At 41.3% G+C, this 14,370-nt stretch overlaps 1 protein-coding gene across 1 annotated transcript in view; it reads left to right on the top strand.

The window, feature by feature from the left end:
• Nucleotides 1–14,370, top strand: part of CALCR (calcitonin receptor) — an 80,867-nt gene that overhangs the window by 38,759 nt on the left and 27,738 nt on the right. The window contains exon 6 of the mRNA XM_054990947.1: nucleotides 10,323–10,476. Coding sequence (XP_054846922.1) covers nucleotides 10,323–10,476 — 154 coding nt within the window. The remainder of the gene's footprint in view (nucleotides 1–10,322; nucleotides 10,477–14,370) is intronic.

Below are 14,370 nucleotides of genomic sequence, written 5' to 3' on the forward strand. Positions count from 1 at the left end.
TGAAGATTGCTAGGGATTTAATATATCTCGGTCTACTGTGCTGCTTGGAACCATGCCTGTACATGAGACCATGAGTGCTTTGCAGTATTATCCTCCTTGTGTAGACTAGCTGTTAGACTCACAGAAAATGGGAAAATGCGGAGGGGTGGGGTGGAGAAAAGCTTGAGAAAGAGAAGAAGATGCGGAAAGGACAGAGAAAAGTCTGCAGAGGGAGGGGAGAGAAAGATGAAAACATGGAGGGGGAACCTAAAGAGAGGAAAGGTGGGGGCTGGAAAAAAGATGGGGGTTGGTGTGGAGGCATAGGATTTTCATCCCCGTGAGTTTTGCAGGTCCCCAGCTTGTGTATAACACTTTAAGGGACCACAAACTTGTTTGGCTACTTGTAGTAGCCTTCTTGTTTGGCCACTACAGACAAAATCAGTTATATCTCTGAAATGTATAACCATGGACATTTCCGACATTAAAGATGATCTACTTACCCAGAACTGTTGATGCACATTTCACCAGATATTATCTCTTTGATTGTATTGTATTTATATTGTTTAAGTTGTTCCTTGTATATGATTCTATTTTTATTGTGCACTCATTATATTATGACGTGAACAAGAATAATATTAAAGTGTATTTCCATTTTCATCAGTTTTAATAATTACAGGTTTGGGTTTACTTGTATTTTGTTCATTTTAAAAACCTCTTTAAGCTTGTACATCACTCTCTTTATAAAATTAGATGTTGAAAATGAATAGCATATTTTCTTCCAACAATACTATATTTGGGGACATTCGTTATATTTTTGTTTGCTCAGTCAGAAAGCATTTCATCTTCTCTCCTGTTCCTTAAGATTTTATCTCATCACTGGCATCTTGATGAGGTATTCTGTATTGATCTAAAGTTTTACTCGCAATTCCAAAATTATAGATAACCAAATTTCACCAGCTTTTTATCTACCTCTCTCAAAATATGTTTCTTCGTGAATGGGTCTTCAGTTTCTCTAATATCTGATTTTAATGTCTCTGGTATTAGCTTCTCCCCCAAATACTCTAGTTTCTCTGTGAGATATTTCCCTATTTGCCTGCAACCTTTTTCTTGTAGCTGTCAGGTGCTGACTTTCCTGAAAGCCCTGAGACTAGAAATTATTGTCTTACAATATGCAGGAGAAAACCAGTTGGCTGTCATTTGATTCTTTGATATTAAATAAATGAAACATTTGACCCCAAAGTAAATACAATGCTGAATGCAATCCATTCCATTCTAAAGAATCTACTCCATTGGTGCTTTCAAAGCAAAACCTCCCACATCCCACATGAATGAAGTTTTCAGTGACTCAGATTTAATCTGTTATCCTGTGAATACCAAACAACCACTTAGGAAAATTTTCCTATTGTGACAGCATCTGTCTAGAAGCAGAAAACTTGACTGAATGTTGAAGGTTTTTTTCTTTCCTTTGTGGGCTTTTTTCTGTTGAGAAAGTTAATGTCCTATTATAGGAAAATCTTTTTCTTTCCTCCCAATATATGCTAGGAATGTCACCTCTGTACTTGCCTTTTCCATTAAAGAGTAATAGGGGGTTCAGCTTTGGTATTATGAATATCACCATACTTTCTACTGAAAGAAAAATTTCCAGTCTATTATTTATTTATTTAGGAATATACAAGAAACTAAGGTTATCTACCATTTACTGTCCCATCCCACTTGGTTTTCATCTATAGTATAGTGATCAGTGAGTTAAATTTTGGTCTCCTGTAATAGGCTTGTTACTAGAACAAAAGTGCCATTACATCCCATCATGTAATCCTGAGCTCCCTGGAGTAAGACCATAATAAGAATATGATCATTATCTGCCTACTGAAGTAAGACGTATACTCAAATACACTCCCTAAATTTATCCAATAAATACTTGGAAAGGGGATGAGGAAAAAACCAAAATACATCTGTCTTCACCATGTGAGTGATGGGAACAGTTCTGTTTATTTACTTCATTTATACTATGCTTTTCTCCACAGTGGTGACCCAAAGACAGAATAATCTAAATACGTTTGAAATCTATTTCAAAAATAAATATTCAAAAGAAAGTAATTTAAGAGCCTGTTTGGACCAGACCATGTGTCCACCTGGTCCAGCACATGGTTTCCCACAATGACCAACCCGATATCCCAGGATATCCAGAAGCAGGATATCCAGAGAAAATGAAGTGCTGCCTACAAGTCCTTAGGGGTTCCTTACCACGTAGCTGGCAGCACACTACTAAGCCATACTTTTCCCATGCAGTGGCTGCTAGCAGAAGGGAAGGAGAGCAAACTGAAGACAGAGCCAATAAAGATAGTATTGAATAGTGCAGCAAACAACAAAACACCCAGTTTTATTACACTTGAAGGTTCTTTATATTAACTGTAACTGTAGGGCAGGTTACTTGGATTGAAAGAAAAGATATAAGAATACTTGACAAAAGGCTGTTCATGGCCACTAGGCCCAGGGTTGTCCTGGACTGGTTCTGAAGAGTTCTTGGTAGATCCTGGTAGCCTGCAGGTGCATGTGTGATGATGTCATTTCCAGGAATGATGTCATTGCACCAGCTGTGTGAGCTCTCCCACACTCTGCGCAGGGCCAATTCAGCCCATTTGAGGCCAAATTTAGCCCCAAATGAAGCATAGGAGCACTCTCATGGCCAGCAAGACAACGTCACTCCCAGAAGCATTCTTGCGGTTCCTACTAGTGGTGGGCAATCTCCAGGGGGCTTGCCACCTCCCGCCGATTGCTGGTGGATTGGTGGGTGAGGGGGCAAATCCCTGGGCGTTTGCCCGCCACCAGAGTGTGCCCCCTAGATGGAGGGGGATTGAGAAGAAGCTGGCAAGGGAGAGGGGCTATTGGGGGTTTTAGGGAACGGAAAGAGGAAATAGTTGGGGAAGGGGGAAATTACATGACTTCTGCAAGTATTTGCAGATCCTCCACTTGTCTTAAATCATTTCCCCACTACTTATTTCATTCTGTTATGAATGAAAGGCCACCTCATGAATTAGAGAACAAGAAGCAGAGTTTAGGATTACTAAACTCTGCTTCTTGTTCTCTAATTCATGAGGTGGCCTGTCCTCTTGTGCCATAACTGCTGGCCCTGGTGGACTTTCTCAACAATATTATTGTAGTTTATTTTAGGATAAGTGCAATTTGATATTTGAGTTCTTCAAGAACTCTCTAAGCCTCTTGGAAAGCTTCAACCCTCTTGATTCTCCTTTTCAACTTCAGAGTAATAACCTCATTTAATAAAAAAAGCCTTCCACTTTCGCAATCAAATGTGACCCTGTTGTACCTCCTCAGCATTGGTCAGGTTTAAGTCCCTGTTTTCCTCTTGAGATTTTGTTTTGCCATTGTGCCTGTTACAATAAAACTAGTTTTTGAAGCCATCCCAACTGACTTATATATCATTTTTCCAGGGTTTTTTCCAGGGGGAACGCGGGGGAATGGAGTTCCGGAACCTCTTGAAAATGGTCACATGGCTGGTGGCCCTGCCCCCTGATCTCCAGACAGAGGGGAGTTTAGATTGCCCTCCACGCCACCGAGCGACGTGGAGGGCAATCTAAACGCCCCTCTGTCTGGAGATCAGGGGGCGGGGCCACCAGCCATGTGACCATTTTCTCTGAGGGCAACCCACTGAGTTCAGCCACCACTTTTCCCAGAAAAAAAGCCCTGCATTTTTCATAATGCAGCATCTATAGCAGCCCTTTGGTCACCAAGTTTTATGCATTGTCAGAAATCGAATATCAAATGCATAGACCCTGTTTTCTACTGTTTGTGATCTTCCTCTGCTTGTGCATTCCTGATAATATTACCACTGCCCTAATAAATGAAATACCTTGGGAAAAAGTATTTAAATAGATAAAAAGCAAATTTAATCATCGGTCTCTGGATGAGACTTCAATTGTCATTTTTTTAAGTACAACTGGATTTTGTGAAATGCTCCTAATCTGAAAATAGGTAGTGACATATCAACAGCTATAATATGTTCTGACAGAAAATGATTTAAAGTTACACTGCTTAGTCAAGTGGTATTTTGGAAAAGGTCTGTTTCTTATTTATTCCAAGTTATGGACACTTGGAATTTAAGCGTGCTGTCAGAGAACAATGATCTAATATCCAGAGCCAGTTTAATAATCCAAATTCAATGCAATCCTGTTTGAGACAGAAATATATTGTCTGAGGAAAATGTCCTAGTGTCTTCTTCAGTCTGAATTCAAACAATAAATGTAATAAACTGTAGGTCATTTGCAGTACTAACAGACAGTGGGAGACATTTTCAGCTGTATATCAACTACAAGCACCATTGATGTTTTGAGATGATGTGACCAGAATTGTGGATAATGCACAAAGTTATTAATTGAAGTGTCACTAAGGATATGTATATGTGAGTGCTGTGTACTTGAACATACATCAGAAAAGTACACTTAGGAATAGAACTCTAACCTGAGAAATAGAAATCTAAACATAGGCATTGCTTGCCTATGAAAGGAGTTGCATCACAGCAAAATGGAATTATAGTAAATGAGTCCATTTTTATATACTGTTTATAGAGAACTATGTGTTGGACCTGTGTACTTGGGTTGTGCTGATATGACTGTATGATGACCAAAATGTTTTCTGGTTGCTGCTGTTCCCCTGCTTTGATCCTCTGGAGTCTTCTACAAAGACCTGTCTCCAAACAATTAACTTTCCAAAATATCGCTATCTCTTGTCCAGCGAGGATGGATAGTGTATAAAGGCTACGATTGCCGATCCCACCTTTCTTACCCCGCCACCACTCACCTGGCCAGTAGGAAGGAAAGGGCAGGAATGGGCCTCCTGAGGAGCACTCCTGGCACAGTGTGACATCACTCCCTGGAGTGATGTCATTGTGCAGGCTGTGGGAATGCTCCCATGATTTGCACTGGGCCAATTTGGGCTCTAAATAGGCCAATGATTTAAGAATTGGCCCAGCGCAAAGTGCGAGCACTCCTGCAGCCTGCCCAGTGACATCATCACCTAGATACCAGGAGTGCACAAGGAGTCCCTAAGGGTGAATGCTGGGTCACTCCCCCTCTCATCAAGAGGGTACGGGGACCTGTCAGCCCTAATAAAGGCACCACCAGTCTGTCACACCCCTAGCATGAGGTCTTGATTCTCCTCACAGCAGCACTTCCTGTTACAAACTGGCATTTACACCACAGTCACTGTGACCATCCTAACTGCTTGTTTGTAGCTCAGCAGCCAACAGGGATTAACCTGATTATATTACAAATAATGGAAGGGCAGTATGATATAGCCCAACCTTGTCAGATCTCAGAAGCCAAGCAGGGTCAGTACATAGGTGGTCAACCACCAAGGAAGATTCTGCAGAGGAAGGCACTAGCAAACCACCTCTACTTCTCATGTGCCTTGACATCCTCTTGCTGAGACTGTCATAAGTTGATTGTGACTTGATGGCACACACATTCACACATGCCTGATAAATAATAGTAGCTGGCACTGGCTTTAAATCTATGTACAAACTAACAGTGCAATCCTAAAGAAGAGTTACTCCCGGCCAAGCACGTTGATTTCCTTAGACTGGAGTAACTCTTCTTAGGATTACATTGTAAATGTAGTAACTAAATTCCTAAAAATGCAAGATTTGGTCCAGTAGCACCTTAAAGATCAAGTCCATAGTAAAGTGATGGAATGGTATCTATCAAAGGACGGTCTGACTCTCAAAAGCTCATACCCTGGAAATCTAATTGGTTTAAGTTTCTACTGGACCCAAATCTTGATCTTTTACTACAGACCAACACTGCTACCCACTTGAAATTATTTCTAAAAATGTAATTCTTTTTCAAAATCTGCCACATATAAGCTGCAGGAAATTCTTTTAAAGGCATGAAATCATGTATTTAGTAAAAAAAAAAAAATCTAGATTCCTGAGTCCCCACTGGATGCCCAACAAGGATAAGGCCTTATTGAAAGAGAAGGATCTATTATGATCATGCATAGTCTGGTTTGTAATTGTAACTGCCAGTGAATTTGGCACCCAGTTTATTTGGAGTAATCCATTGGACTTAGAAAGGTATAACTCTGTTTAGGACTTGAATCTAGTGGCACCTTAGGGACCAAAAAGATTTTCAGAGTATAAGCATTCAAGAGTCAGAGCTCCCTTCTTTAGATCTGTTTTGGTTTGCACTGTGAGTTTCTTAAGCAGTAACTCTGAAGGTTGCTTTGACACCAGGACACTTGCGTTGTTTACTTATTTTCTGCAGTGATCCTCAAGCAGAATTAATACTGTGGTTCTGCACAGCAATAATATAGCTCTGTATTCCCCACAGTGCTTTTTTTGTTTTAAAAAAATGGTTCCTGTTCTCATATATAAGGTTGCAATGATTTCTACCACTCCCTCCCTCTGGAGATGGCAGAGACCCTCCAAAAAGTCTCCAAAAGGTCCAAATAAAGACCTGGTTCCCCATAAAAATCAAGCAATGATCATACTCATAAGAGGGGAAAAATCCCACCATGTTTTCTTGGAAATAAATCCTACTTCTCCCTTTTTGCTCCCCTTTTACCTCCATTTATGTCTATCTAATTAATTGTCTCTTTATCTTTGGTGGTGGTGATTTCCATTCTTAAACTTAATTCTTAATTATCACTTCTTATTCGCTTGGGAGGAGAAGGTGCTTAGTTTTCATTTGCACCTAGTGTGCAAACAATCAAAGTTTAACATTTTTAAGTCCCATGGATTTCAATTAAAGACTTGCTTATGTGTAAATCTGCCAGTGACTTTGAAATGCTTATTTTTGGCTGCATTTTGTCCTATGTAGTCAGGCCTGTGAAGCTGCACAAAATTTGTGATTAGGCTGCTATTTTTCAAATATGGCTTTCAGACACATTTATCAGAGGTTCAATACCAATACAGCACTGTTGCATTTCATTTTGCAACATATACAATATGATGTTATAATAATCTCCATAACCTATGCTGGTTCTGCCTTTACATTTTTATCACATTAAGCTCCTTGAGGGCCATCAAAAGAGGTTCACTGGATTATTCCAGCAGTAGCTATGTGGACCAAAAGCTGCAGATATCTGTGGAAAAACTCTTCCCAGCTCTTCCAGCACTCACACCAACCGCTGTCTATTGCTAACTAATTTGTCCTCCAAAAATGTTTTGTTTCTTAACAAATAAGTTGCTGTGACTTCCATCCGATGTGACTTTCTTGTTTTTCTTTGCTATTAGGAGAAGATACATGACTTGCAGCAAAGTCCTATACCGAGCTAAATGTTCTAGCCCATTGATTGTAGTAATGACCTTAGACTGCATAGGATGGTGCTGTGTGACCCCCCGAACCATGAGAGTAGCAGATGGTAGCATTGAGAGGGAGGCTCTGTCTATTGATGGCTGAAGTTATTGGTCTGGAGAGCAGTTACCAGGAGGCTTCTGGTCATGTAATGGTTACTAGTGTACAGGTTGTTTTGTGAACTTACACTTGGGATACCTAAAACAGACAAGGAAATCTACTGCATTTAAGATTAGAATGCAATTATCTTTAAACCACTTCTGTATAATGAAAATTCTATAAATCTTCATAAGTGAAGTTTGATGTTTACTCCGTTCTGAATAATATTTGTTTAACGCAATTCAGTTTAATATATCACTAAGCCTGAATGCTTCATTCTAGCATTTTCTAATGTATTTTTCAATTGATGATATATGACTTCAAGCGCTAACCAGGCTGATCCTTCATGCCTTGTGTAGTAGCTTTTCCGAACCTATTGCCCATCAGGAGAGCAAGCCTCTCAAAAAGCCATAAATTGAAGTGGATGAGTGAAAATTAACTCAGAAGACGGCTGCAGAATTCAAATCAGTAAGCTACAGACAGTGATTGCTGTGTGTGATAGGGACTATAGAAATATAGATGAAGTAGGGGAAGTATTGCTCAATGGGAAGCTTAATAGAATTAATTAATGGAAAGCTTAATAGACGCAAGGCATCCCAGAAGCTTAAAATGTTTGTATAGTAATTCCAGCAGGGCAGGAAAGGCTATCATTGAATTTGCCCCAGAAAGTCATGAACCAGCCCTTCACAGATTAAACCATGGAACCCAAATATATGGACACTGCACAGACTTGTAGAGAAATTCAAAATGGTTTTAACCAAAGAACCAAGCGACGCAATGCAGGGTTACAGGGCAGGGTGAAGAATCCCTAATCATGCTTAGGAAGGGATGCTGATGAAGTCTGATGGTAGAGAGGCTTGTAATGTGAATCCCACTGTTCAAAAAGTTTCACCCATTTTAGAGTCACCCAACAGCCCTGTCTGCCAGTTTCCTGCCTTTAGAAAGCAATAAAACACTGACAAGGGGAGGAAGTAGGTGGCAGGGAGGGTACATTATACACAGTCGAGGCTATTGTTTCCTGCCGGGGATGGCTAACAATGTTCCTTATCATCTCTTGCCCCCTCACATTTAGCAAAGGTAAGGCGAGAAAGAGCATATTTTGTACTTAATCCATTTGTGTTTCCCTCACATTCTTCTTGAGTGTTTGCAAAACCCCTTAAGATCTTTCAAGTGGACAACAAACATGCTCATCACAAAGTGAGATAAGACCAGGAAGTAGTTCACATGTTACTAAACCTAAAGGAAATTTCCCTCCTGGACCCAAACAGGAAACCAACAATGTGAAACCCATCACTGTTTTTTTTCTGTGCCTTTATCATACATACTATCACATACAAGTTGCGCTACTTCTACAGAACTCCCTCTTACTGTGTTTTCCACGTTGCATTTGGCTCTAATCACCAGTCTGGCTTTCTTCTTACTCGTTATAGTTGTTTCTCTCTATTCTCTCTACCCACCACCATTTTTCCTATTGATGGTAGCATCAACAAAAACGTTTCTTCTAATTTTGGCTGATACTAAATGCTGCAAACAAAGAAAGGGGGGAACCCCACAATTCAACCTGAAATATACTGGTTGATAGTGTGAGATTTTGATTTGTGAGACCCAGGTTCAAATTCTGCCTCTGCCATGAAGGTCAATGGGGAGCACTCTGTCAGCTTCACCTACCCCCCCCCAGGGTTGTTATGAGGATAAAATGGTCAAAGCAGACCTGTGTATGAGCTCCCTGGAAGAAGGTTAGCATAAAAAAGTACTAGATAGGTATAATAGCAACCAAGAGGATTTATGTTGCGGAAACAATATGTTTAAAAAGGTCAACCAACACAGCACTGATCTAAATTTGAGGCCTCTCACAGCAAGTACAATTAAGGGTATCCTGTATAATATGTAATTTGAATCCAATACTGTTTTCAAAGCCACATGACCATTTAACAGCTGATACCAACATAGCCTGTCTCTGCAATACAGTGTTTCCATTATTTGACTGCCACCCTCATCTACAATCATTGTAGCCATAGATTAAGAAAACCTAATTTTAGATGCACACAAAATGCATGTCTGTGGATGACGAAGTTGCTTCTTAGACCTGAACTTCAGTCTTACAACTATCCCTGACTGCCAATCAAACAGAAGAAAGTTTGCCTTTGCAGTGGTGAGTTCATAGAAGATGGTGATTGGCAGCTTTTAGAGAGAGATGCTTCAGTTAAACAAAATCCTGCCATGACTGCAGAACAATGTGTCTATGAGCTTAGGAGCCTGGGGAAATTCTGCTTTATACAGTGGTGGTTCAGAAGTGGTTTCATGTGCGGTTTGGTGGAATGGGGTTTAAACTCAGGTCTGATGTGTTAGTCTGTCAGCCCTAGTTTGACCATCTAACCAATGCACCCCTGGGAATGACTAATACAAGTTACTCATTTATCTAGACTGCTTGTTTAATGAGAGTTCAGCCTGAGTAACAAGTAAGTTTTTTTTTTCAAAAGAAACTTGTCTCTTTAGAAATTCAGTCTAGAAACATAACACTAGTTAATGCAAACACGAGGAATGATTAGGAAGCAGGCTATCTTGACCTGGAGGATTCAGCTAATTCTTTTCCATGATTTAGCTGAGACTGAGGTCTAGTTATTTGTTAGTTCTTGAACATCTGTCTGGAAAAAGTGTTCTGAAGTGTGATTTTCTGATAGCAGCTTTTGGAATTTTGGCTCTTTGAAACTGAAGCCTTATGATTTAAGAGGAACATTCACTCAATATGTCTGATTTATTAGTGGCTCACAGTCACTGGGAGATGTGGAAAACATCCAACGAATACTAGGGAGGTAAAATCCTTTGTATCTTAGCAATAGTATTTTTGCTTGCTTACTTACCTAAGGTATGCAAAATGATGTCTGCCCAGTTCTTGTCTGTATATATTTTAATTTTTTTCCATCTGTCTGACAGGTAAGCTGCAAAGTACTCCAGTTTTTTCACCAATACATGCTGGGCTGCAACTATTTCTGGATGCTTTGTGAAGGCATTTATCTTCATACGCTCATTGTAGTGGCAGTATTTGCTGAAGAGCAGCGTTTGCATTGGTATTACCTCTTGGGCTGGGGTATGTGGTGTTTTTTCCCATTCTATATAAATTATGAATAACTTGTTTCTTCCCTTGCTGTTACAAACTATCCTCCCAGTTCACAGGAACTTGGAACACCCACTGAAAAGCCCAGGGAGGTCCATTTTCTGAGTTATTAGCTCTCCTTCTAGCCCTTGGAACATAATTCTTAGTGTTTCTAAAGTCTGTTTCCTAAATGTTCACAGCAGTTCGCATGCATCAGTCAGTAGTAGTCATGACAGCAGTCCTGTAAGGTAGACCAATGTTGTCCTATTTAAGTCTGCCAACCTCCAAGTAAGGCCTGGAGTTCTCTAGGAATTATATCTGATCTCTGGACTACCAACAAGGCTCCCGACTTACTGAAGGCAAATTGTGGTGCAGGGCTGAGATGAGATGAGACCGGGGGGGGGGAGGTTTCCTTTTCCTGCCTTCCCCAGCTGAGGGGTATCTTGCCACCACAGCAAGCAGGGCCACAGGCGAGGTGCTCTTGTCAATCCTTAAGACGTGGCACATGGGGGTAGGGTGCCCCAGTCTATTCCCACACTGTGTCAGGCCACCCAATCACAGATGGTCTGGGTGAGCAGGGGAGGGCGGAGCAGCAGGAGGGACTGCTGAGATTGAAGCCTCCTCCCTGCCAAGTCCTCCTTATCCCTTTCTGCCTGCGCACGGGGCAGCAGTGATTGTTGTTGGTGTATGTTCTTTTGGACTTAGACCAATCTTCAGTTCCCCTGAAGGAAACGGTAGAGGCTAGGCTCTGTGGCATCACATCCCTGCTGAATTCCTTTCCTTCCCAAAATTCCACTACATGGGCACTGCCCCAAATTTCGCAGAATTTCCCAAGAAGGACTTGGGAGGGAGGTGGTTAGTGGAAGAAGTAAAGCTGCCCAATTATACCTTTAGGTCCATATTGTTCATGCCAATGTTACAATTCAGATTTCACCAGGGAGACCAACAAGGGAACCAATGTGAAGGTGTAATATTCTTAGCAAAGCTTAAGGAATGACATATATCCTACCTTGGTGTGCATGCACTGCTGAGTTTTCCTGCGTTTCCACACAACCATGTGTGTGTAAACTGCCATCAAGTCACAGCCAATTTATGGGCACCCGTGCTGGGATTTTTAAGGCAAGAGACGAACAGAGATAGCTTGTCACTGCCAGTGACAACTGAATGGAACTGCTGGTTGCCTCACTGGAGCAAACACACAAGCACCACACAGCGTGCCTATGTGTTTGCCCCAACTGGGGCAAAGAACAGCTCCACATAGGCCATTTCAGGTTGTGAAAATGGCACAGAAGAAAAAGATTTTTTTTTAAAACCTCTCTGTACTATGGTCTCCATCCAAATTGTATGGATGCTATTTACAAAGAAAACACAAACCTCTCATCTAATTCGACCCTCTGTAAATGAGCTGGATTGCAGTGTTTAGGCAAAGAGAGACATTTTATTCATTTTTAGATTGGGCACAATATACTTAACAATAAATCTAGAGCTTGTAACTGGCCTAATCTTGTTTAAAGCATACAGTTAAAATAAGTGCCAGTCCCATGAATTTAACATGAATCAGTATCCATAGGAATGCTAATAGAGAGATGAACTGAATGAAATATCTGAATTTTATTAAGCAGAACTGTTAAAAATGGAAAGCTGTACCCTACCGTTCTTCTGCTCTAAACAAACCCTTGCCTTTTTTTGTCATACTGGCAGATTTGCACATTGCAATTTTAGATCAGTAAATGTAAAATCACTCATGTGTAGCAGGCAAGCAAGAGTCACCCATGTTATCTAAGGCTGAAATTAGAATTCATAGAAAGAAAAGTGCCAGAAGAGAAGCACGGTCTTGTTTTTATTCATGCTACCTGAATGCAGATTGTTTCTATAAGATTTTTTAATGTTGTTCCAACAGCCTCAACACCAAAAGACGTGTCAAAAACATTAACATATCAGAATATTGATATTTTATTTCAACACTGTTTGGAAAATCTTCATCCAAAATTAAATTACTCAATTCTTGTGTTTGCAATTAAAAAACAAATGCTAGTTTTAGTGTTTAAAGTGGTCTACTGAAAACAAAATTGTGAAAAGATGTTCTAATCATGAGTTTTTTGCAAACTGAGTTAAAGCCATTTTCCCTTTATCATTCTCCAACCTGTATCTGAAGAGAAGGGCTTCAGCCCTTTTCATGCTTCAGGCCAAAAATTCTATATAGGTAGGAGAAGAAATCTTGCTATGGTCAGTTGAACTGTCCACTTACCTGTGTTCACCTACGAGTTTTTAAAGATCCTGTGTGCATCCACTGCGTGTACATGGGGCCATTGATGAGAAACTTGCTTTTTCAGGATTCCAGCTGTGCAGAGAAATACCTAAAGACCACATCTTCAAATGAGTGTGTGCGATTGGTGGAGCCTGTAACCATGATACTACTTCTCACACACACACAACTTAAAGTCACTCTACAACATTGTGTGAAAGGGTCTATAGACAAGATCAAATCAAACACTTGTTATTCTGTGGCAATTTCACATTTTGTGAAAACATATCCTTCCCAGAGTAAAATTATTATTGTTCTGCTTTCATCACCCATCTCCTGTTCAGAGACTATTCAAATCTTCAGTTCTTGAGTCGTGGGTTGATTCAGTTTTCACTGGGTAAATACATTATGTACTTGAAGTGCTCCTGAACTAGGGTAGGTCAAATTGTGTATCACAGGACACAGCAGATTCTTTGACAAGTAAAATGTGACTTGCCTCCTATGGCACTCAGTTGCCTTTCCTTTCATGGCACCATAAGTCAATAAACTTGTGAACACAATTTGTGGCTTAGCATAGTGGCTTGAATGTCCACTTAGTTTGGCCACTCCTGGCCTAAACATCAGCTTGAGGGAAGACATGAGCAGTAAGAGATAGAGGGATGCATCCTACATAGAATCTCTACTGAGAGAAGGGGTTTCAATCAGCAGAGCAAGGATTTCCTCACCCCTGCCATCCCACTGCAGCCCAAAATGCACCCTGGAGGTCAGAGACCCTCCCAGGAATAGCAGTGTGGGGTCAGAGTAGTGCCATGGAAAGGGGAATCTGTGGAAATCAACCCACTCTTTCATCAGAGGAAATTTCCACTGGATACAACACTCAGTACTGAGTGTGCACTGTGCTATTATATCCTTCCTCTATAGCTTCTTGTACCATGTGGATTTGTATGACCATTTTTTTTCACCCTAGGGCAGGGCCGGATCGACGGGGGGCAAGGGGTATTCTGCCCCTGGCGCCACCAAAGAGGGGGCACCAGGTGCAGCTGCCAGCCATCGGGAGCATGCAGGAGCTGGCGTTGGCAGCGCAGGTGGCTGCACAGAGGGCTGGGAGGCTGCCCATGCCATTCGCCTGCCCCATGAATGGGGTGGCTGGCTTGCCACTTGCACAGGACAGGGAGCATGCAGCATGCCGGCCGTCCCTTCAGCAGGGCAGGCGAATGGCGCGGGCGGCCTCCCAGCCCTCCGCTCAGTTGCCCGTGCTGCTGCCGCCAGCTCTGTGGCGGCCTTGCATGATGGGGGGGGGCACACTTGGGTTGCCCTGGGCGCTGGCAACCCTAGATCCGGCCCTGCCCTAGGGTGACATTTTCTAGTTATCTCAGAGTGGAGATCCCCATGGAATAAAGTCATGGGAAGAAGCAATAAAATTTGACAAAGCTGTTTTTTGAAGTTTGCCAAGCTTATATGGTTCTGTGGTTGCAGAGTGCTTTGAATCATTTCTGTAACATAATCCACAAGGATTATCATTATAGGATTATCATTATATACAGGAACTCCTTTGAGAATAGTCGTAAATCTTTCATTGTGTCAAGAATGAATGAAAAGCTCCCACCACACCTGCAGGTGAGTTGATGATTAGCCAGTAGGTA

The sequence above is a fragment of the Eublepharis macularius genome, chromosome 11, assembly GCF_028583425.1.
Source record: "Eublepharis macularius isolate TG4126 chromosome 11, MPM_Emac_v1.0, whole genome shotgun sequence".
Taxonomy (NCBI): domain Eukaryota; kingdom Metazoa; phylum Chordata; class Lepidosauria; order Squamata; family Eublepharidae; genus Eublepharis; species Eublepharis macularius.